Source organism: Drosophila mojavensis, unplaced genomic scaffold, assembly GCF_018153725.1.
Source record: "Drosophila mojavensis isolate 15081-1352.22 unplaced genomic scaffold, ASM1815372v1 contig_277, whole genome shotgun sequence".
Lineage (NCBI taxonomy): Eukaryota > Metazoa > Arthropoda > Insecta > Diptera > Drosophilidae > Drosophila > Drosophila mojavensis.
In genome coordinates this window covers 165,254-186,880 of record NW_025318822.1, presented here as the reverse complement: position 1 = coordinate 186,880, position 21,627 = coordinate 165,254, and the positions used below count along the sequence as shown (strand labels likewise).

Below are 21,627 nucleotides of genomic sequence, written 5' to 3'. Positions count from 1 at the left end.
GTGCGTGTGTGTGTCTGTGCCTGCTTCCCACATTTAAATGAACATTTTAATTACGTATTGTGCAACTAAAACGATCAAAAACCACAAAATGACAGTCATAATCCGCGTAACTGCCATGTAAACCAGTTGCCAATATATGTATGCACACACACACACACGCACACACACATTAAAAGTTAAGTGCGGCACAAACACATGGCGCACCTGCCAAACAGGTGTACCAACATCGCCGCTGGCGAGCCTGGTAACATCGCTCCAGGCACAAAGCAGCCGCAGCTCTGGTCTTTTACAAATTGCTCCCCAAGGATGCGGCGAGACAGAGAAGTTTGACGAAGGCGATGATGTCGACGTCAATACTCCTTCAGCTGGCGTTAGACGGGCGGCCCAACGAGCCACATAGCATTACGCTAATAACCTCAAGTGTACACACTAAGGCAGGTGATAAGTGTGAGTGTATTAGTAGCTTGCAGCCGACAGAAATTTACAATTGATTCACATCAGGTGAACTGAAATTCTAGGAAGTATCCATATAAATTTAGCATGTTGCGCGTTTTAATTAGATTTTGAGCTTTCATACTTTTCAATGGCTTCGATAATTATTAATTATGTTATTGCTTCCCTCGATGCCAATTAATTAATATTGTAGAATTTTATGGTAGGTATACATTCATAATTAATTAATTCATTGTTGTCAATGGATTTTTTTATAAAATTTACTTTTATAATTTTCTCTAATAATAATAAAAAAAATAATAAGTAATTATATACATATATTTTTTTTATCAAATTAAAATCGTTAAATTATTTATATATGTTTTTATTGAATTTTTTCTTTTAGTGAATTATTTAAATATTTTTCTGTTTTCATTGAGTATGGAAATATTTAATAAAAAAGGATGAAGCGTAAGAAACTAGACATTTTATATAGGCAAGAGGACTTTCGGCCAATAGAGATTTAAATAAGATTCCGTAAAATATATAGAGTTATCCATCAATTGAAGATTATTAGAACCAAAAAGGCTAGCAAGTAAATATGCGATAATGTCTATTAATTAATTAAGCAAAATATGAAGTATATATGTATATAAAAACAAAAATAATAATAAAAGACCAATCCTTGTGGTGTGTGGAGAAGTTAATGAAAGTAGAGATATAAATAGTAACTTAATAAAGTATAAGATATGTATGAAAATATTTTTCATCAACTGTAGATTGTTTAAATGTTGATCTTTTACTCAATTCAATTATAGAAATATCACATATAATAAAAAAAAAAAAAAAAAAACAGAAAGTCTTTAGCTATCAAAACTCGAAATATGTCAGTTGAAGAGTCTGTGTATTAAAATAAATTTGTAGCATAAGCTTTGTATAATTATAAAAAAAAGGCTCAAGGGAAATTAAGCTCAATAAAATAAAAATAAAAACACAATAAATTTTCTTTTTTCCATTTAGCAGAAATCGCTTCTGACACTTTTGTCGACACCTATAATGCTTTACTTCGCAGGGATGCCGGCCCACAGTTGCGCTAAGAATATGTCTGCTCCAGCCCACACACACACACACACACAGACCCACACGCACAAAGACACACAGTTACACTCAGCTCTTGCAAATTTAATGGCAGCCACTGCTGTTGGCACTTACAGAGAGCCACCCGTAGAGCACCTCACCCTCAAGCCGCAGCGCAGCCACGACACCTCAGTCGGAGAGCTCATGTTACAGACAATTTGCGTTAAATTTACAACTAACGCCGTTCAGCAAATGCCAGGCCGCTGAGATGCCGCAGCCGTGTGCCTTGTTGTTGTTCTTGTTACTGTTGTTGTTGTTGGTTCGCGCAACCGCTGCGGTTGCTCTGCAGCAGCAGCGGCAACAGCAATTAAAGTGGATTTTCATGAAAATGAGTTTTCCTAATAGTTTATTTAGCCCGAAAATAAAATCATGGCGGTAGAGCGAATGCGTTGATTAACAGACGAGCGGCAGAGTGACGGAAAGAGAAAGACGCTCCGCCTGCTGCAGGTGATCCGACACTTTGCATAGCCATGAAGATAAGACGAGCATGAGGCTGGCTGGGCCAAGGATAAGAATCGGGTTGTCGGCTGACACAGCTGCCTCGCTTGTAATCTCAATCTGAAGCACTGACATATAATATTAGGTGTTATTATATAACAAGGGCTTAAGCGCCCATTCGTGTTGAGTGGAAGGACAGGTAAGCTGAGTGGAATTCATTGGCCATTAGTTTGATAATTTCGTTCAAGTGCTTGTGTTGGGATCGTCTATTAATTAGCGTTTAAGCTGCACGAATTACACCTAAATCAGCTGCACATTAATGAGCAGTCAATGCCGCTGGTTGCACCCACAGATTACTCATACGCTCCGCATGACAACGACGAAGACGACGACTGACTAATGAATATCTCGTGTTGCAAATCGATTGGCACAGCATGCTCACAAATCATTGCGCTGGCTCCTGGCAACAGCTTTAATGTGTCTCAAACACTGACAAGCTAATTAACTTTCAGCCAGGCCGACTCGGCTGGCCCTCAAGACTCGAGCACCCTCGGCCACTTGGCCAGGCTAAATGGTGGAGGGCGAAAGGGGGAGGCGGAAGCGAATGCCAGCAAAACGGACTCAGCTTCAATTTGCCTGCGAGATGGGTATTTACATATAGATTTTGTTTTGATTTTTGGTTTTGCCACTCAACGATGGGCAGCAGCAGCTTAAATGTATTGAACGCCTGCATATCTAGACATATTTTTTCGTATGTTTACTTTTGTCAAATCTCTCGATTCGTTTATATACCTCTACTCGTATATAGCGTAAATTTCCTGCTGGCAAAAACTAAATAACTTCAAACGGCTATGGCGGCGCACTTGAAGCAACCAACTTTGAGCGCGCTCAAGGCAACTTGATCGATAAGTGGGCAATAATAATGGCAATTTTGAAAACTACTTACGCTCTTGGATGGCTTCTTGGAACGTACCTGCAATAGAGAGAAGGTAATTGAAAAGTAATTAAAGTTTCGCATTAAAAGTCAAGCTCGAAACGGCGAAAGCTCATTTTGAATATGATATGATGTATAATGTGCACTTAAAGCGCGTTGGCTGGAGTAAATGCCAAAGCAGCTGATGATAAAGAGATTGTATATATGTTTGTGTTTGAGTGTGTGTGTGTGTGTGTGTGTGTGTGTGTGTGTGTGTGTGTGTGTGTGCATATCATTAAATGCAGATACAATTGCAGCCCAGACCCAGCATCCATCATTGTCAGCTACGCGCCCACACAGCGAGCGTCTTAGAGCAGACAAATCAGGCGATTGACTGTGGCCCTGGCATACAAAAAGAAAAGGAAATGAAACAGAAATATAACGCAGACACTGCGGCAATATATGACTTGAGCTATATAGTTACAATATAGGCAACAGCAATAGCAATAGCAACAGCAGCAACAGCAACAGCAGCTCAATAGGCGCCATTATGCATTCTGGTCGTGTTCTTTCGTGTGTGCTGAAGCACCTCATGTTGCACGCTGCTAATCAATCATGGGTTAGCTGCAGTTGGAGCGGCTGCTCTTCCAGCTGCTGCTCTCAATGGGCAATTATTGATTGATGCCAAGTGCAGAGCGCTCTAGGGGCGTCATTCAAGTGGCCAACGCTGCCTTGTAACCCTGATCTGGTGCCCTTTTTTGTATGGAATCTTGGGCCTGTTGTCAATGCAGTCGATGCGGCTTGCCATGTCAATGTTAAGATTTTAGGCATTGAAAATTTCCTTTGCAAGCTTGGCGGTCTTTTTGCTTCTCTTTTTCGTTGTATTCCCTTTGTCTTTAACGGCCCGAGAGCTTAAAGTATTTATTCGCCCTGACTATAGGATTTTCTGCAACAACGCAGAGTATTCCCTATCTGTTTGCTGCTGATATCAATTTGCTGGTTTTGTTGACGTTCCAAAATTTCTGAAATTTAAATATTTTCCAACAGCTACCATAATTTAAGCATTTTACGGTCTTCATTTCTCAAGAGTTTCGCTTGGGCATCTTCAACCTGTCCATATTGTATACATATTTATGGCAGTCCTTTGTATTCGTAAACAACAAATCAAAATAAACACCCCGAATTCAGGGAACTTTTGCTGCGCGCCCTGAGAAGTATGCTTCAGAAATTTTATTTCCATTTGGGATGACTTAAAAGTTCTTGCTGCGGCTTTGATTGTATTAGCATATTATTTGATTTCAATTTGACGAATGCTGAGCATATATTTAAGTTGTGCGTGAGCTCAACACAATGGATATCTTTAAATAAGTCCCGAAAATAAGGCGCAGCTGCGTAACTAGCAGACGACATCTTGATGTTGGTGTTGATAAGACAAAGCGCAAAATATAAAGACAAATAAAACTATAAATATATGAGCTCTCCTTTCTTTATCTCCGACCTCGCTCATCAGTTGAGAGGCAGAACTTATTTACATAAGTGCCGGCGCACGTGTTTGATATTTCGTTTAGTTTTATGCCAGACTCAAACACACGCACACACACATACATACGCAAAAGTGTATTTACACACACACACACACAAATACTGGATCCCGTTGATAATTCAATAAACTAAACAAGATTCTGCACAAGATTTATGGGTTTGCTGAACCCACACGTTAGACCCAGGCCAGAAAACCACGCTGAGAGGTTTATAAATCTTCATTTCAACACACACACACAAACACATACACACACCCATATCTTCATCTTCATCTACAGCTAGAGCTTCGAGTGACATCACGGCGGCAGTGGGCGTGCTTATTAAAATGCTATCTGTACGACGTTTCGTAGCCCAATTTAAAATTGGCTTCCATAATGAACGGCACGCAGCTGCTCTGTGAATTGCCAACACTTATGCTCAATAAATGCCCATAAATTTGTAGCACAATGCGCGCTACGGGCGTGCCATTAAAATGCACGGGCCATGCCACAAGGTAGGCAACAGACAAATGTCAAAAATAAAATATGCTCTCTTATGTATTCTCAGCTGTGCACAAACAAACAAACGCACACACACACACAGACAGGCACACATAGGTCTGTGTGGGTGTGGCGGTTGTACAAGTATCGTAAATCTGTGTATTATTTTCGCGGCATAACGTTGTAATATATATATTTATTGTTGTTTATTTTTTTTTGGTTCCCCCATTTTTTGTTGCTTTTGAAAATCCAAATATTTGTTACAGCCACGCCCACACTGACAGCTGTGCCGCTGCTAGCCGCTGGCTACAGGCAGTGCCTCCAGCCTACCACTCCTCACCTCCCACCTGCCACCTCCCGCCTTCAGCCTTAACGTGCACACATTAAATTGATGGCCAAAACGGCAGCATTTGCCAGGCAGCCAGCATTGATTAATTGACAGTTGACTCAGCGGCATTTTCGAGAGCGCACAGTCACTTGTCCCTCCTTCCCTCTCCCTCTCTCCCCCCTCTCTCTCTCTGTGTGTAGGTGTTGTTTTGACTTGAGCTTTGCCTAATGCCCAGCATTTTTTATATGTCAATAATGCCAAAAGCGATTTTTGCCGCATTACACAAAACTGCATTAAATTTCAGTCCATTAGACATGTCGCAATTTTTGTTGTCTTTGCTGTTGTTGTTGTTGTTGTTGGCCATCTACCACAACTGGCCTAAATGTCTTTGGACATTCTCTATCTGCAGTTTACGCATCAGTGAGTGCATTTCTTGACGCTATCGCCCATGCAAATTAACATTGTTCAATTTGGCCATGCAAATGAGCCAAATTTAAATTGTGTACAAAATTCTTCGAATAAAAAGAGCTGAATGATTTCACAATAGGAATAGAAAGAGAGATAGCGAGAGAGAGAGAGAGAGAGAGAGAGAGAAGTACCAATAGCAAAGACTAATTGGATTTGAATTGAATTGAATATTTAATTCGGAAGCCAACTCTTGTTTTTATTAATGAAAGAGAAAGAGAAAGAGATAGTGAGATAAAAGCTAAAACTTTTCCGGTATTGAATAGAGAAAGTGAGAGAGAGACAGAGAAATAGTTAAAAAGTGAAAACTGATTCCGAATGGTATTAAACCCTCTCCATTTTTTAAGTATGAAGAGAGAGAGAAAAAGAGATAGAGAGAGAGAGAGAGCGAGATTGAATTAAATTGTTAGCAGTGATTCTGAATTGAATATTTAATTCAAAAGCCAACTCTCCGTTTTGTTACTAAATAGATTGAGAGAGATACATATAAAACCTATGAAAATGTTTTCGGAGAGAGAGAGAGCGAGAGAGATATCCTATAAAAACTGTTTCAAAATTGAATGCTTAACTCTTAAGCTAACTCTCCACTTTTTTTTCGTTTGTTTTCGATTTTGGTTTCTAATTGGACTATTTCCTTTCGGTAATTGGTTTTCGCATCTAGCCCAGTTCGAATCCAATTCGAAATTCGAATAATATAACTGCATAGTCAGTTGGCCCAGGCCCGTTCGAATCAGTTGACAGCTAATTACAAACTACTAACAGTCGCAATTACATACGTTTGGGCAATGTGATTTTACGTCAAAGCACAAACAAATTGCAAAGCCCTCGATATTTGCATAAACTCAACGACGGCATTGGAATACTTGGGCACGTCGAGGACATTGAGTGTATTAAGAGCAAAATGCACAAATTGTTGCCATGCAAACGCATATTCATAAAACGTGACATTTGATGTGAGGTTGAATTTTAGTCAAGGCATCGACTGCCCTTAAATGTGTATGTGTAAATATTTCTACACACCCACGCACACACGTATATATCTATATGTATGTATTTGAGGACTTTTTGCAGAAACGGTAGCAAAACTCAAAATGAAACACAATTTACATATATTCATTTGAGGGCAGGTGATGACAGGAGAACAGGAAAGGGGAAGCGACAGAGCTAAAAGTGTGTAGATTTTTATGCGCACTCACACATGCGCACACACTGCCACGCCCACTGTTCGTATGCCAGCTCAGAGTGTTGTAAAGGTAAACCAAGCGACCTAAGCCTAATCTGCATAATAATAAACCACACTCACACACATACACCCACCCATACACACACACACACACACACATACTTAATTTCGCTTACAAAAAGTACCAAATTGCCACCTTAGCATTCGCTGCCTGCAGCCTTTCCCATCTCGCCCAGTAAGCTCTCAACTTTGCCCACTTGCCATATTTAATATTGTGTAAATTGAATTTCCATCACTTTATGATTACTTGATGCTTTCAAACGGAAATCTAACGGACACAGGCGTCTCGGCCCAGTCAACACAACGCAACCCAATTGACTTCAGTTTCATGAAGCAGGTGAAACAAAACTAAATCTGATTTTCGAGTTGAAGATCCTTAAGTAGCCGTAAATGTTATGGAAATGGATAAATGATTGGTGTCTAGTTTTATTTAGAATGTTATACATTTTATTTTAAAGTATAAAACTTATTTTAATATGAAATTCAAATACATATATTCTGATTCAATAACTTATATTTTTAAATTTTATTTATTTAAATCATAAAGTAATTCCAGAACTCAATTTTATTTTACATTTGAACCAACATAATAAAATATATTCTTAACTTTTATTTATTGAAATAATAAAGTTTTGCAAGAACTCAATTCTATATTATGATTTAACATAATAAAATATATTTATATAAATATATTTCAAATCATAAAGTTTTCCATTCAAGAACTCAATTTTTATCCGATTCAGCCAACAAAAAGCCATACATTTTTTAGGAGAAGACCGAAGCCTCTTTCCTATCGCAGTTCCCCTCATGAGACCGTCCTTCCCCCACTTTGTCAACCAAATTGAAGAACTTTTGGAAAGCAAATGTCAACATCTTAAATACACGACCTCAGGGCACAGCGAAATGCCGGCTCTGCGAAATATCAATCATTCAAGTAAACAATCCTAATTTCAGCTTAATTTTACGCATTGTGTAGAGTGACGGCTTCCCGTGAATTCGTGTGTGACATATACAAATAAAGAAGAAGAGAGTTTAATACTCATGACAAGTTTAAGCACAGGTGCCTTTAAATAAACTTTATAGCTGAGATAATGCACGGAGTTGCTGGATAAGTTAAGGAAAGTCAGATATGGGTTATACGTCAAGTCTGATGGAATTCCAGTTTCATTAAGATTCAGCTCAAAGTAGAAGCCAAAAACAAATATTAGATTCATAGCTTTGTTTAATTATGTATACATTTAATTAATTAACTTTGCTGTTAACAGCCGTGTTTAATTATATTTTAATTAATTTAAGTAAGTACAAAGCTCTCACGTAATGACTGAAGAATTGGACTATACAGGAATGTTTCATGGCTGAGCCCCATAGGCCCGCCAGAGTTTAAAGCCTTCTTCGCCAAGCAACGCTTAACGTTGCCATTTTAATCAACCAGGTGGGCGAACATCATTGACAGCACCTGCACTAATAAAACTTTATTGTCGCTGCACGCTCCGGCTTTAGTCTCCTGGCAGCAACTACTGTGTGTTTTTTTTTTACTGCCAACAACAGCAATTTATAACGTTGTAATATCTAAAACTGGGGGCAAGTAGACATGTGTATGTGTATGTGAGCTTGCAACTGCCTGCAGCAGCTACGTGGCCTTTGAAATGAACTTGCTGCATAGCTGCACACCGACAACCAACACCTGTATATTGTTAAGCGCATACCTGAGGGATTTCTAAAGCATTCGAATTGAATTCCATTTTTATCCGAGACTTTACTCTCCCACTTTTTTCCCACAATCTTGCGTAGTTTTCCGTGTCTTACAATATTTTCAATTGCCATAAAATAAGGTCTGTTTAGATGTTGCTGTTTAGATGAAATGAATCCAATCAAATTTTTTTTTTTTTTTTTTTTTATTCTGGCCAATTCTGCTTACCTAAATATGCATAATTACTGATATCAGATTTCAGCTTTGAGCACTTCATAATAAAAACGAGGCTTGCAATTTATTTGGTTAATTTATTTGAATAGATATTATATTTGTTTACAACGCGCGTACGTTTCGCATAAAATGTATTTTAATTTTATATCGAATTTACTGGTTATTCTGGTTGTTGTTTCACATAACTTTAAAATTGAATTATCTCGTTTGTTGTTCGGGTATACGGGATGCTGTTCAAACAGACACATAGAGAACTCTTTAGTATACATCGAAAATTAAATAATTACGTATATGTAACCATATGTATTATTAATTTGTTATTCATATTTCTATACACATACATACATATATGCATATATGTATATCATTACATATATATACACATATATGAGTTAATTCACACACATAAAACTTATCCAAAAGTTATTTGATATATAAAATGCATATCATTTACTAGAACTATGCCAACAGCTTTGATTCTGATTCTCATGCTCCTACAATTTCCAGTTGCTGCTATTAATAAGTGCGATTGCTTATAAATCCATATACATTTCCTACTACATCTCTCCATCCATCTACATACATTAATTCGAGTATCCTAGGCTTGAGCAGTGTTGCCTTGAGCTCATTGGTTGCGCTTGCTATTGTCCTTGTCCTTGTCTTGCTGCATTCGCCTCTCGCCTCTCGCCTCTTGCCACTTGCCTCTTGCCTCTGCTACATAGTTTGCTGCTTGCTTATACGATTCGTATGCGTTTCATTTATATTTCATTTATTATTTATTTTATTTTCCTTTTGTTGTCCAGCATCCAGCCTGGCCACATGTTGCGTGCTTAGACTTTGGCATAGTTGTCAATTGAGACGTTTATATAAATTTATTTTGCTTACATTTTTACTTGGCTTGAGTGTATGTGTTTGTGAGTGTGTTTGTCTGCAACTGTTCAAGTGTCTTTGTGTGTATTTAGTTGAATGCAACATCAATAAAACATCAATAAAAATTTGTTAACAACACTTGTATAAAATCGCGATGTTACGACGGTTGGGTTACCCATAACTATGTATATGTATATACATATTATTATAAATTATGTAAACATGTATATAGGGTTTTTTAATATTGATTTGCTCATAACAACATTTAACAAACACACAAGGTAAACGTCTACTTATAGATGTGTTTTGCGGCATGAGGAATGATCCAAATTTTGTTGATTTTTAATTTGTCTAAAAACTTCACATCACAGCCAATGGGTACTGACGTTGGGATGTCTTCTTCTTCTTCTACTTTTACTTTTACTTTTACTTCTACTTCTTCTTCTTCGATTAATAGCGCTGTAGCGCTCTCCTTCGATCTCTGACGATTCTCTCATTCTCTAGCCCATTCGCCTCATATGGGATGACCTTGGATTCTAGATGTGACTCGTATGGTTGGTAATGTGGACATCGATGGACGACGGCGGTATAATGCATCAGCTTCTCCTCTTCATCATGTTTTTGTTGTAGTTGTTTTTGTTGATGGTTGGCACTGGTTGGTGCCATGACAATTAACAGTTTGTCGATCTGTGTTATCCATCTGGGAAGTTGCCAGGTCCCAGCTGGAGCATGTCTCATTTGGGCTCCTCGAACTGCTGCCCCACCACTATGATGATGACAATGAATACCGCCAGGAGCACCAAGATGCAGCAAATGGCCACGGCCACCATAGCGCTGTTACTCATTCGGACGTTTAAGTGGAAACCGTCTGCCTCAACAGGAGCCCGAAGATCTTAGCTTCGCTGCGTCTATTTTCCGTTTAATTGCTGTGTAAGATACAGAGATTTGTTGTTGTTGTACTGTGTTACCCTTTTTACCTTTTTCCATTGTTTTCTTTGCTCTTTTTTTTTTTTTTCTTGTTGACCTAGCCTGTGCACAGTTGAGATCATCCGTGGGGACTAACCCAGGCCCAATTACTTGTCATAACTTCCCGACACATGCTCTCTGTTGGCATTGATATATGCCCTCACATGGCTGCGGGCGGGCCGAAACAAATTGCGTACCATAAATTTCGAGGACTGCCTATCAGTCGCTTGACTGTGCGTAAAATGCCTCGGCTAAGGTTCCGGTTACCCGCCCTCCCGCTCCCACTCCCACCAACGTGTGCGCTGTGACAGCTTGTGGACAGCCCAAAACTTGTCATACGTCGACGTTCGCATTGTGCGCAGGCTACATATACATATACATATATATATATATGTATGTGTGTGAGTGTGTGTGTGTGAGCCAGAGTCTATCAGAAGGCGCACAAGTGGAAATTTGCCAAAAATCACAACCAATAATAGTGAGATAGACGACTGACTCAAGCCGTCTATTAATGCCTCTGTCGCTATTCTTGTTTCTCTTTGGCATTGGATCAGTGGAGTTGTTAACACAATGCCTACGAGTGGCATTTGTGGCTCAGATAACACTGTTGTTGGTTGTTGCACTCTCTGTAATATCAAGTGTCAATTTACCTGCCCTCGGCCAACAATGACGCCTTTGACAACAACATACCTAACAGCAGGGGTTGCTGCGCGGCCAACCCTTTCGATAATTGACACAAAGTCATTCACTTAATTTCCCGCTGAGTGGACGAAGTGCACACAGCGGGAAAATTCAATTATCAAGCAAGGCAAGGCTTGACAAGCTCTATTAAAAAAAAAAAAAAGTAGCGAAAGGAAAACTAGTTTAAATGTGTAGAAATAATTCGATTATGAGCCCACAGGAATTCAATCATGTACAAAACTTTACGAGACTGTCGAGCAGCACAACAAATGTTTGTTAAGCTCACAGCAAAGTTGATAAAAGTGAAAATAAAAATGGAAAATAAATATATTTGCCAATATCAATAATTCCATGTCCTGTGTGCGCTTAGAATCAAGTGCTCGCATATATATATATAAATATAAATTATATAATATATATAAAGTATACGAGAGAAATGAAAATAACGCTGACAGTTTGGCAATGGGAAAAGACTTAGCTACATCAAGACAAACAACAACAGTGAAACCAACTGCAGCTCAAATAATAAAAAAACTGAATGAAGGAGAAACACAGTTTGGAAAAGTTATTTCCAGCTCCCATCGCCCACCTCCCACCTCCAGCTCCAAAGGTGAGCATAAAAACTAATGCAGCAACAGCAGTGAATGGCCACAGCTGCTGACAGTCGACGATGAATAAAAATGAGAGAGAGAGAGAGAGAGAGAGAGAGAGAGAGAGAGAGAGAGAGACAAAGAGAGAGTGGGAGAGCGATTGAGAAAAAGAAATCAAAATATAAATATAAAAGCAGACAACATTCTCAATTGAATATTTGGACAGGGCTATTGGCGCTGAGGCAGCTGGGAAACTCTCCTGACAGCCATTGGGAGCTGAGCGGACAACATTTCGTATTTTCAATTTCAAGCGACATTTAGAAAGGGGCGCCAGGCACGCCCACCCACAGCAAATATCTAAGGCTAGTCACACATGCCGTATTGTAGATTCTACCTCATTTATATAACTCGGCTATGCAATCTAATAATTGACCCAAAAATTTGGGCAGAAATTCCGATTTGCCAGCCGCTGCTATTTTTACATATTTTAACGTTATTTTATTTGGCTTGCCGTTGGCCTAATTCCCGCTTTTATTTATGTGCATTTTTCCTTAACAATGCCCAAAACAAATTTGTTATTTTGGGCTCTTTTTTAAATAAACCCGACATAGTTTTTTTTTCGCTCCGGTCATGTCCCTTTTGGCTGTTCCTTTTGAATTGGTCAATTAATATTAATGAAACGGCAGCAACTGCCTCAACTAAATGCGCCCTGCTGCGCGGCAAATGAGGCGGGGCATAATTTATGCGCCGCTGTCTGCTCACGAGCTGCGGCTTGAAAAATTTTAAATTCAACTACATCATAAAGCCAAATATGTCATAAAAAGAGGAGAAGGCGGGGAGTGGCAGGACGGGTAGGATGCTTTGCCAGAGTCGATTATTTTGCAATAAGTCAATTTATCAGTTTATGTGCAGCTTACGCAGGTAAAGCAAGCAACGCTCGAAAATGTAAATATGCTAAACAGACGCTGCGTATACGTAACATATTGCCAGCTTTTGTTGTTGTTGCTGGCTGTTGTTTAATGACAAACGATAATAAACCTAAAAATGATTCATACTTTGTTTTTGTTCTTGTGAGGGAACTGAAGGCAAGAGAAGCAGCAAAGTATCCGAGTCAGAGTGGATGGCGCACTTCAAAGACCTACAGCACATTTTACTGACATATATCGCCTGCCGGTTTGTCGACGGATCTTAATTAAATTAGCGCCTTCCTCGGAAACAACAGCTGGCTTTGAAGGCGTCGCGCCACAAGAGGACATGACGGCCAGACAACGCCCAACTGACAGCGCGTCACCCGACAGATAGAAGAAACAAAAAACACACACACACACTCACACTCACACACAAGCGAAAAAACCGAAAAAATAATAATAATAAATAAAACAATACACACACCACGCTTTCCCTATTCCCGGACGGGCAAAGCAAAAAATACGTTTTGCAATTTCGTAAGTTTTATGCGAGCATTTGCAGAAATTTGTTTATGCTGGCTTGGAGGAGGGAGGGACGGCTCGGAATAAAAAGGCGCTGCCAGTGTCTGATGGTGCGTAGCCATCGACATCATCAGCTGCGGGTGACGTTGGCAAATTTTTCAAGCCAACACGAATTCAATTTTGTGTCAAGAGCAACAGCGACAGCCACAGAAGGACTTTAAGTAAGCACAAAAAAAAACAAGTAAGAACGTTGCAGTCGGGCGTTACCGACTGCGGAATACTCATTCACATCCCATCAACAATTTAGTAGTTAAGTTTCGCTCTAATACTGTAGAATATACAGGCTTTTCCGATTTGCCACGCCTCTACTGGGCGTAAACACCTCATTTTTGGTCAGTTTCTAGAACGAGATAACAGTACCTTAACTGCAAAGATTGAATGCTTACTCTCAAAAAAAGTGAAAATTACAGGGTATTTTTCGATATGCCACGCCCCTAAAGAGGCGTAAAAATTATTTTTTGGGGAATCGATAGAGGAGGCTACCAGTAACTCAACTATCTAAATTTGAAGCTTCTAGCTATTATACTTTAGGAGATATACATTTTTGCAGTTTGCCACGCCCCCTGTGGGCGGACATATATCCGACAAAGCTTTTTGGTCTTGGGTGATCAGCCCGAGTATATATACAAAATTTGAGATCTCTGGCATCAATAGTGTCCAAAAAATAGCAGAATTTGAAAAATCACTATATCTTCAGGTCCGATTTGCCACGCCTCTAATGGGTGTAGACTTATAATTTTATTTTTAGACTTTATAAAATCATAACATTAGGTGACATGCAAAATTTCAGCATTCTAGGTTTACAACTTTAGGAGATACAGTTTTATCCGATTTGCCACGCCCCCAATGGGCGGAGATATATCCGCCATAGCTTGTGATCTTGGGTTGTCGACGCGGACCTACATACCAAATTTCAGCTTTCTAGCTCTTTAACTAACATGATTTCTGGTATATCGGAAAATGCATTTTCCGATTTGCCACGCCCCTAGTGGGCGGATCGGGAAAATTTTAACACTTTATAAATCGGAGATATACACGAGTATGTGTTCCAAATTTCAAGTCTCTAGCTTCAATAGCGCCGAAATAGATTGCGTTCATACGGACAGACGGACAGACGGACGGACGGACAGACGGACAGACGGACAGACGGACGGACAGCAAGACGGACATTGCACAAAACCAATATACTGATTCACTTTCGTGAATGAGTATATAAAAAAAAAAAAGAACTACAATCAAGCTAGAGAAAATTGCATTGGCGCAGTGTAAACGCTGCGTAATTGCGGGACGCAGCATTTGGGGCAAGTTCAGGCGGCGGGCGACCTTGAGGCAGTGCCGCCAAGTGTTGTACTCAATGGGCGGCTCAGCGCCTGTAGACAAACAATGCCAGCCATAAATGCTTTAAAGTGCTTCAAGATTGTCCTCTATGTTTTTGTTGTAGTTGCTGCAGCAGCAGCAGCTGTTGTCTTGCAATGTCAAAAGTCAAAAGTGCATTAAAATAATTGCACTTGTTTAGTCAGGTCTCAGGCAGAGCTGCCAGCTGTAGGCAGTCAGCGAGCTTTGCTGATTTCGAAAAACACACAGCCAGGTGTGTGCGTGTGAGTATGTGTGTGTGTAAGTGCCCGCCGTAAGTATTTCCGCAACTGACTACACTTAAGCTAGATCTCAGCAAAAATCTTTTGTCTTAAATTTTAAGCGCCCGTCTGCCGTTTAAAGAGACAGAGAGATAGAGACAATGAAATGCAAAGCGAATGAGACCGATTAGGGAAGAGGCAGAGCGACAATTTAACCTCGGCGCAAAGGCCACACTGTTTCCTGTTGTAAGGCTACCTCCACATGCCAACAGCATTGTCCTGTCCTGTTGCATGCCTCGCATTCACGTTTGCTTTATGCGGATGCTTTAAAGATTACGCAAATGTGACACAAAGGCCTTTTTTTTTATGACTCAAAAGATATCGTCGTACAAGGCAGGACAACGCCAATGTCCTGGCCGCTTTGTGCGTCAAGGCAGCAATGCGGGCGCCCAACGAAGATTGATGAAATTCTTGGCTAAATGACATTCTCACTTAAGTATCTGCCACTACTGACTGCTCACTTTACGCCGCACAATTGGCTGTCATCGATGCAGGGAAAAGCAAGTGTCACACTGCTGATGCTGTACGACGAGGGAATACGCTGGCCATAGCGTGGAACACAAAAATATATATACATATATATATGCTGACAATATTTTCTGTTCAGCTTCAGCAAGGAGATTAAGTTAATTATAGTTAGATTAACTCTTCTTTAATGCTATGCTTCTTCTTTAATCGCTTGTCTCATTCATTCAATCTAGTCGTTTTATTTTATTTTATTTATTTGTTAACAGTCTCATATGTATTAACAGTCTTGTGATGGAGTAGCCTAGTTTTCCATAACAGGACTGTTAATACTAAATACGACACTGTTAACAATATAGTGAAGGCAATATTAACAGAAAAGGAGAAAAGAATGAAATGCTGAAGAATGAAATATGGTATAAAAAGTAAAAAAGAAAAGCAAAATGCTGTTGGCCTGCTACAACATTAAGTTTAATTTTAATATACCACTAAATTATCAGTCAATATAGATTTATCTGATCAGCATGACGATAAAGAAATGGCAGAATAATGTATCGCTCTCTATGATTGTATTGGATTGAGTCTTACTTGACAATTATATATGATTTCTAATTGCATTTTATATGCTGCAGTTTTATGCAATGTCTGCAATGTCTTCATTTCACTTGTGTAGAGTATTCGGAATGAGCCAGCATAGTTCTGCACATTTCATTTATATTGCGTTTGACATATTTAATTTGCAAAAATATTGAAATGCAAATGAGTCAATTGGTTTTACATATGCATGATTAAATTCAAAGTGACTCTTGCATGCGGACGCATTGGCATCTGGAATCGCTTTGGGGTGAATTGATTTATTTAATGGAAATACACAATCAGCGCTTATCCGTGTGAGTGACACGTTATTACTGACATAATTATGTGCTTATGCTATTAATATTTAATATAGCCACAGACTTTGCGGGCCAGACACATTAACGTGCTTCATTGATATCGTTGTAATACGGTTTTAGTTCTTGCCAATTCCGAAGCCGAGATATTTGTGGCACAGCAAAACTTTTTTTTTGACTATGCCAAAGTTCGACAAGTTTGCCCTCGTAATGCTGTCAAGTCGTATCATTCGCACTTTTATGACGTAGCCCTGAAATTGATTGACCGACTGCAGCTACATACCTAAGCGAAAATGCCTTTGGCTAATTGATTGGATTGCTTGAATAATAAATATATATGTATATTGGCAATATCATTCGACTCGTCTTTGCTTATAAATACATAAGTAGTTCTCAAATATGTTTAAGTTTTCATTTCATAAATCAGAGTCTGATGCAATAAAAAGCGATTGGGAGTTACGACAGCTGCGACAATAAATTTGCGTATATGAGAAATTGTAAATTAAAATTAAATTTATGATTCAAAATTCTCGAAAAATTCTTGTGCAGTGCCTCCGTCAAAATAAACAGCATTGTTTGCTTTTAATTTGGCAGACATGCTGTTTAACTTGTCGTATACTTAACGCTTGCCATTTGGTCTTTAACCTGTTTTCAATTAGGCCGCTACTCGCGCTACTCACGATTAGGCAACTGTGAGTACTTTAATTAGGGGACTTAGAGTCTTGCTGACAGCCACTTGGTAATTTCTGAAAATTGTTGGAGGACATCCGAAGCGGGAGTGGGCATAGGGGTCTATTACATTTTAATCAGAGAACTCATTAGCGCCATCTACAAGGAAAATACAATTTAGAGTAGTGGGCGTGCTCAGTCGCCCATCGCCTAAAACTGGCAGTGACACTGGCAGAGCCGGTGGCGTGCTGTGCACAGCGCAAAGTTTGTTGGCTAAAAAGTTTCTTGGCTGACAGGCATCACGTTGATGTAATGAAAAAGTTGCGATATATTTCTATATTTTTCATATCACATGACAGCGCCAGCAAGTGTTTCAACTAGGCCAGCTGGCCGGAAATTTGCACTGGCAAAGGAAAAAAAAAAAAACAAAAAAAAAAAAATTAAAATAAAAAAAAAAAAAAAAAAACAACCACAATAGAATTGAGGGAGCGAGTTAAAAGCAAATATGTGAAAACAAAAACCGTTTTACTCATGAGCTGAGCAGGCTAATTAATTTCGGGCTGGTGGTCTCAAAAGTTACGCATACGCAACGTGCGCCCAATGCCAATAGGCAAAAATTAAAATAATTTCCTTTCCTTTCCATTCCTCTCCTTTCCTTCGTCGGCAAATAGTAATGAAAAGGCGCAGCGCACCGGAAATAATCAAAAAATAAAACGGAAACTTTGCCATGGCCACGCCCTGCAGGCAGGGCCAGTCAGCCGCCCAATGCTTAGCATATTTCTTTGCATTTCATTGGGGCAAGAAATTCACTAAATACGGCCAGCCATATGAGCCGAGGAGCGCACTTCAGCATGTGTGCGTTGCCGTGGGCGTGGCCGTAGGCTGGGCGTGGCAAGAAAGAGTTTCACGAGTCTGCATAAAAATTAAACGAGTGCAGCTTATTATGAAATATACATAGTTCGTCAACCAGAGCTGCGGCTACACACCGAAAAGCCAAAGGGGAAGAGGAACCATTCCAGCCAAAAAGAAATTTTAACGATGCACACAAAAACCCTGCGACAGCAAATGAATAAATAATTTATGCGTAAGACCCTCAGACAGGCCTCGGAGTCAGGCATCATTTATAGTCGTCGTCACTCAGCCTTTTCGTCTTAACATTTACCACACGTAGCAACTTTTATCTCTCCATTAGCTGGAAAACCAGCTAGCTGAAGCTGGCAGAGGTGGCAGACACAAGTTGCCAAAAAAAAAAGGAAAAAAGGGCAAAAAAAAAAAAGGGAAAGGTGGCAGCAGTTGGCTGTTTCTCTGCGTAGGCTGGCTAAAGGGTTGAGGTTATCACTTCGATATGCTGTTTGCTTATCACCTGGCCGACTATACAAACAGAGCCACAAATGCACAAACGCAAAACAAGCAACGATTGGCTATTGATTGACTATTTGCACAGTTGGCACGTTTCAATCTTTGCAACGACTGGCAAATTGCTCTGCTAGAGGAGCACCCACTCGGAGTATCGTGATCTCTCAGGCACGGCAACACCCCAGGGGTATCCTGCTCAGCGCGTGTGGCTCAAGCATTTTAATTAGTTGCTTAAGAACCGTTATCAAATCAACTGCTCGTCGCCTGTCAGCGGCAGTCAAGCGTCGCAGACAGGCATTCGCAATTAGATAAGAGTCAATTACTGTCCGACTGGACACTGGTGCTGATCCAGCTGTAAAACAACAATTTTACAATTCACATTGCGTTGGCTTTGTCCAGGTCCATAAGTCCCCTCTACAATTGTCCTCAGCTAATCCGAACTACTTCTCTATTTGCTTTGATGTCGCAATCGCCCGCTCGCTCACTCGCATGTCTGCCTTTCCATTGTGCAAAGGACGAATAAATGGAAATCATTGTTAACAATGGGGAAATCTGTTTGCCTATTCGGCTGAGTCAACTAATAATAGAAGTATTCCTTAAGTGCAATCATTTATGCATTGTAAGCACTGAGTCGCAGCTGGTTGGGATTAGTTGAATTTTAAGTGCTCTTCTGCTGTCTCAAATATGTGATGTTTCGTTATATGAATTACATACTGTATGTTAATTAAATGTTAAATAAAGTCTATGTATATATCCGTAGTACACTTGGCCTAAGTTTTGTAATCCGTCTTCGTTTATTGCATGATCTCATCGAAACTCCGAATATTTTCCACCACTCGATTCTCAAATGTGCACAGAAAAGCCAATTTTTTGTACAATTTTCGAATTACATTTAGATATATTTACGCTTTATTTGCGCGAAACCCTCGCAAATAGACGATGTCCTGTATCAGTTTATTGTGTTTTTGGGTTTAAGCTCTTCTTCTCAATCTTTATCGTTACCGCGCGGTACAAGCTCAATTGCTCAAAGAACTGAAGAAGAAGAAAGACGCGCGAATAGTGCACACAAAGAAAAATGCGAATGAAATTAGATTAAAATTTGCAACATAAAAAGGCATAGAAGCGATTAAAAAAAAAAAAAAAAACGACGCACGACTTTAAGCAATCTCTTCGAATTTCAAGCGACTCTTCCGAAACACGAACCAAAAGTAACGGTTAAGCTGCTGCTGAAGCTTGTCACACGACACGACTTGTAGTTTGGCTTTGACTGTTGCTGCTGCGACTGCTGCTCTGCTACTGCGACTGCTGCTGCTGCTGCTGCTGCTGTTCCTGAAGCGTTGGCTGAAGCGACTTGCGTGCCTGGCCGACTGTCATCGACTGAGTTGATTCGTGCACTGCCAACGCAATATAAAGCCATGTGAGAGCCGAGCGCGCAAGAGAGAGCACGAGAGTCGATGATTTATATCAAAGTGAGTGTGTCAGTGTGTTTGAATGTGTGTCTGATAGCAAGGACTGAGTAAGCGAAAGCTTTTGCCATAACTTTGACTGCTTGGCTGCTGCCGCTGTTCGACAATCGCATGAACGCAACTCACATTCAATAAATCTTGAATCAAATTGAATTTATGATTCTTTTATTACTATTTTTTTCGCACAGCATATTCGCTTTAGGGATTTCTCCTCTGCATTCTCCCTTTCACTCACACTTACACCACTTACAGCTTCTGTTTGGCTTACGCTTTGGCTTTCTCAGACAGAATCTGTAAGTTGTTTGTTTTGGATTTTGGTTACAATTGCCACAGCTACGGCTCAGCGAGTTGCTTATTTCATTTGTTTCGTTTGCTCTGTTTCTAATAGGACGACAAGTTGCCACTTGACACGCCACCGCGTTGCCTTTCATAGATGTTAAGTATTAAGTTTGGCTTTCATTATCTGGCAAATTAGAGAGAATCCATTATGCTGCCAATACTCATATAGTCAGCAGTTTTTGCGCGCCAAACAATGGCTGTATTACCCAATAAACAATTTCTATAGGCACTGATAACCGTCGGATGTGATAAGATGGCCATTGGAATTGCGCAGACGCGAGCCTAAAGAGAAAGACAGAGAGAGAGAGCGGCCGTAACTGGCTCAAATGATAAGACAGTAACGAGCCAGCCGCCAGCCGCCAGCCAGACGGACGTTTGAATTTACTTAAATCGCCGCTCGGATGCGGCTAGCGATAATAATGAGGGACATTTAAGGAATTGTCATTGATTTCCTTTTGTTTGCCTTTGTATTGATGTTTTCTTCTTTTGGCTTTTTTTTCTGTTTGTTTCTCTTATTGTTTTTCTTTTGGCTTTGGCACATTAGGCAATTGTTGAGCGCCAACCGACTAAGTAAGTCCTTAAACTGAGGATCGCAAATTCAATTTTATTAAGCAGCTGTCTGTGCCCTGCTGCATTGTCTTAAATAATTATGTTCGCGTTTAATTAATAAGTTTACCGCAACAACAAAGGCTGGCAAGCAAATTGCCAAAAAAAAAAAAAAAAAAAAAAAATAAATAAAAAAATAAGAAGGAAAAGGAAAAGGTCGCAGCCTATTGTCTGTGCAACCCAAACTTTATAATAAAGTTGTTTTTAATTATATGTATGTATGTACATAAGTGACGAAAGAGGTAGTTTGGTCTGGGACAAGGTATGTAACTATACTTAATATATTGATATATTCTATATTAATACCAACAAAATTAGATATCTGAATAATAATATTATATATAAATTTTGTTTGTTATGCATACATATATTAAATTATATATCCATTAAATTTAAATGTTGTATATTAAAATGTATATTTATATATATATCAAGCCTACAGCTCACAGCTCATAGCTCACAAATAACTAAAACCCGCTATTTATTTCGCTCTGTACGCGAGATCAACTGAAAGAAAGCCAAATCGCTCTCTCTCTCTCTCTCTCTCTCTCTCACTCTCTCTCTCTCTCTCTCTCTCTCTCTCTCTCTCTCTCTCTCTCTGAGCAACAACCTTCGGTTCTGTTCGTCTTGGTGTTCGGTTGAGAGCCTTGCGTTGAGCTGTTCGTGTGACGCTCTTTTAACGAACATCGTTTGGGGAACGATAC

General features: G+C 39.6%; 2 protein-coding genes across 12 annotated transcripts in view; both read right to left on the bottom strand.

Annotated features, from left to right (window-relative positions):
- LOC6573934 (cubilin) overlaps positions 1–21,627 on the bottom strand; it is a 54,789-nt gene that overhangs the window by 10,838 nt on the left and 22,324 nt on the right. For 6 of the 8 annotated variants that reach the window (XR_006356968.1, XR_006356969.1, XM_044008362.1 and 3 more), the window contains one exon: positions 2,954–2,980. The exons of the other annotated variants lie outside the window; for them this stretch is intronic. Coding sequence is in view for 4 of the 6 variants with exons in the window: in XM_044008362.1 (XP_043864297.1) it covers positions 2,954–2,980 (27 nt within the window). In the remaining 2 variants the exon portion in view is untranslated. The remainder of the gene's footprint in view (positions 1–2,953; positions 2,981–21,627) is intronic. 8 annotated transcript variants of the gene reach the window in all.
- LOC26528103 lies at positions 9,692–20,409 on the bottom strand. 4 transcript variants are annotated; one of them, XR_004363716.2, is made up of 3 exons: positions 19,666–19,903; positions 19,403–19,544; positions 10,608–10,697 (listed from the first exon to the last, which is right to left on the bottom strand). XR_004363716.2 is itself a non-coding variant. In XM_015167185.3 (2 exons), the coding sequence occupies exon 2, from the start codon at positions 10,614–10,616 to the stop codon at positions 10,506–10,508; it is 111 nt and encodes a 36-aa protein (XP_015022671.1). In that variant the 5' UTR covers positions 10,617–10,697; positions 19,403–19,896; the 3' UTR covers positions 9,692–10,505. The 4 variants fall into 4 exon arrangements, 1 of the variants encoding a protein (XP_015022671.1); XR_004363717.2 differs by having other exon boundaries at positions 19,716–19,903; XM_015167185.3 differs by having other exon boundaries at positions 9,692–10,697; positions 19,403–19,896.